Source organism: Drosophila nasuta, chromosome 3 (assembly GCF_023558535.2).
Source record: "Drosophila nasuta strain 15112-1781.00 chromosome 3, ASM2355853v1, whole genome shotgun sequence".
NCBI lineage: Eukaryota > Metazoa > Arthropoda > Insecta > Diptera > Drosophilidae > Drosophila > Drosophila nasuta.
Genome location: NC_083457.1, coordinates 25,918,259 through 25,921,420, shown reverse-complemented (window position 1 = coordinate 25,921,420; position 3,162 = coordinate 25,918,259). Strand labels below are relative to the sequence as shown.

Below are 3,162 nucleotides of genomic sequence, written 5' to 3'. Positions count from 1 at the left end.
GAGAAGCAAGTTTGTGCATGTCATTTCTATATAGAGTTTAGCAAGGGCAGTCACGTTCAAACCCATACAAACTGTAGCTCTATTCAGGCATGCGTGTGTGCAACATTTCCAGTACTCGGTATACAAATGGAAACCGTTAAAAATACAATTCAAAATAAAAACAACTACATTTTTAAGGATTCCAAGCAAACACCATACAAACACTACAGTTGCATTTATATATCTACAATATTTCGAATGCATCTGAAGATCGCATAAATTATAATGAATGTTAATTAATTTTATGCATAAGCTAGTCACACAAATCTAGTATATTAATAAAATATCTTTTAAATACGAACTGCATAGGATTAGTGGAATGGTATATTAAAATCATATGAGAGAAGCTTAAAGAATTTACATATGTATTTGCAACTCTGTTTCTTATCTTAATTGAATGAAGTTTCCCTGATCCTGTTAAGTATCATTGTATCATTTATATATTGTATGATAACATAATGTAATTTATAAACGCCTACCCATTCATATTAATGCATTGATTTCCTAATATTAGTCAAAGGTACGCATTGCACATCTTAAATTGTTTAAATACGTATGTTCATTTTGAGTTCCATGCCTCTGTATAAACGTTTTTGTGGAGTGTTCTTAAGTTACCCTGTACTCTCAGCAAGAAAAAGTGAAGTTGAACTGTATTCAACTTCTTAAAACTAAGCACAACTATATTTATTTATAATGACACATTTTTATTATAAATAAAATACAAATTTGAGTAAATGAAAAGAAACATAATACATTATAAGGTTGTACGAGCCAAGAAAACAGGGTATCTTGTAGTCGATATCTCTTGACATACTCATTTTTCCTTCTTCCATTTTATATTGCAGTTTTCACAAAAATAAATAATGTACATATCTCGCTGATATGTCAGCAATATGTGCAGACAAACTAATAGCTGGCAGTAATTTAGTACACTCTTAAATTTGAATTCTTTTATTCATAAACATAACAGCATTTTTAGTATAGTTATGAAATGGGAACTACGAAATAGAGCGTTTTTTAAAATTGTAAATTTAAATATACTATGATTAACAACATGCAACTAATTAGCATTCACATGTGAGAAATCATGACTCTGCTATTAATTTAATTGTGCTTGGGAAGCAAGTATAAATGTATCTGTTAAATGTGGTTTGTTTAAAAGATACATTTGTATAGTACTAGTATTGCTTGTAAATCGAGAGAAAGTACAGTGTGCATATTTGCACAACATTATCATATGAAATGTTTTCCGTTATTTTGATGTGAATATGCTAAGGGAAAATACGTTACAAAATATGAACCTTACACCCGAAGGATACAAAACTAACAATTAGAAGGACTCACAAACAGAGTGAGCCGACAAAATTCCAAAAATTTTGAGATTTTGGGTTGCATCTCCCGCGTCGTAAATTTTTCATGCACCAACTGAGAAATCCCTAAAACAACAATGACAAACAAAGTGCACAGGGTTGTGTATACCCAATACCTGCTAAATTGACGACGCGGCATATCCCAAATAGCGCGTTAATTCGTTTTGACTAACCTTCAAAACCCAAATAAAATCCGGTAAACAGAAAATACGTTACTTTTGCTACCTACAGGTTGGTTCCGAAAGGTATTGGCAATTTACGAGTCGAACGGGAGGACACGACAAGGCTGTCTCAATGAAATGACGAACAAGTAGATTTTTCCCAAAAAACAGATAGATTGCTTTTGAGATACGCAAAGCCATTGTTTTCCCTATCCCATGTCCCTTGGCATTTTTGGGATCTTGGCATAGTGTGTCGAATTTTAAAATCCTCTGCACTTAGGGTTCGGGTTTTCCAGCGTACAAGTATCGACTTGTCCATTTCGGATCAGACATGAAAATTGAGCAAGGAATTTTTTGGGTATTTCGGGTGCAGCAGGTAGCGAGAGTCGCAACGAAACCGTATCCAAAAAAATCCAACTAAAATTCCACTTGAAAAAAATCTGTGAAACGCATGCAAGTACAGGACAGTCTCTCGCTCTCGCTCTCACTCTCCCTCTCTCCATCTTTCGGTCTGCTGTGTGCTCTCTACTCTCTGTTGTGCAACCACCTGCCTGAATGGCGCATTTTGATTGGCTGTCAGAACAAAGAGAGCCAGAGAGCAGCGAGAGTCCCGACGTCGAGGTCGCAGCGTATAAAAGCAGGGCATCGACAGACCGAAGATCAGAACGCAATCGACCAGCGACGTGGCAAGTTATCCGCCTGTTGCAGCAACAGTAACAAATTCCAATACAAGATTTCGATTCAATTAAATTCAAATACGTGCAAAATGTCATTCATCACTCGGGAGTACAAGTTCGAGACCAGCAATATGATGCAGCAGAAATCAGATCAACATACAATGGCAATGCTGAGCCTGAAGAAACTCGTCAAACCACTGCTGCGCCTCATCAAGAAGAAGCAGCTCATACGCAAAACTCTGGCAGAGATGCAGTCGCAGAATGAAATCAACTCATCGCTGGAGGACATGCGCAAAGACTCGGTGGCAAGCTGTGACAATACGGCCAACGAGCAACTGGAGCAGCGACTCTTCAATGATCTCCGACAGTGCCCCAATCAAGCGGCAATGATCGTGCAACAGGGCGAACAACAACACATTGTTCCCGCTCATGCCGATCAGACCTTCATCCCGGTTCACTTTGCTCGCACCAGCAGCGGCACCTTCTTCTGGACTTCAGTCGACAGCGCAAGGCAACAACAGCAGCAGCAACAACAACAAGAACTGCACATGCGTGAACGATTCGACCGCTGGGTCCAGGCCTAAATAACACCAATTGGGCCAACATTGATGTCAGCTTCAGCTTTAATACCATGTGTCACCAGCTTGAGCCAATTAGCCAAGATGGTGATGCCAAATGGCACGACCGCAATCTCAGGGTGATATTAGGGTATAGTTGCTTCTTCGGTACAACACTGAGGTATCAACTTAACAATGTAATAACAAGCTTGTAAATTATTGTGATTTCCCAATAGCTTTTCTAAGTTTAGTATTACGAAAAAATCATTGTCTTCCATGTTTGTTTGTTAGGTTACTTTAGGCTAAGAATCATTGTCTTCCATGTAAAATAATCTAGTTTTAAGATATAAATAAATAT

At 37.8% G+C, this 3,162-nt stretch overlaps 1 protein-coding gene across 1 annotated transcript; it reads left to right on the top strand.

Moving 5' to 3' along the window:
- Positions 1-2,238: 2,238 nt before the first annotated feature.
- On the top strand, positions 2,239-3,162 carry LOC132791831 (enhancer of split malpha protein). Its single transcript, XM_060800925.1, has one exon. The coding sequence runs from the start codon at positions 2,337-2,339 to the stop codon at positions 2,829-2,831; it is 495 nt and encodes a 164-aa protein (XP_060656908.1). The 5' UTR covers positions 2,239-2,336; the 3' UTR covers positions 2,832-3,162.

Coding starts and splice junctions, on each gene's coding strand:
- LOC132791831 (XM_060800925.1), top strand. CDS start 2,337: ATGTCATTCATCACTCGGGAGTACAAGTTCGAGACCAGCAATATGATG.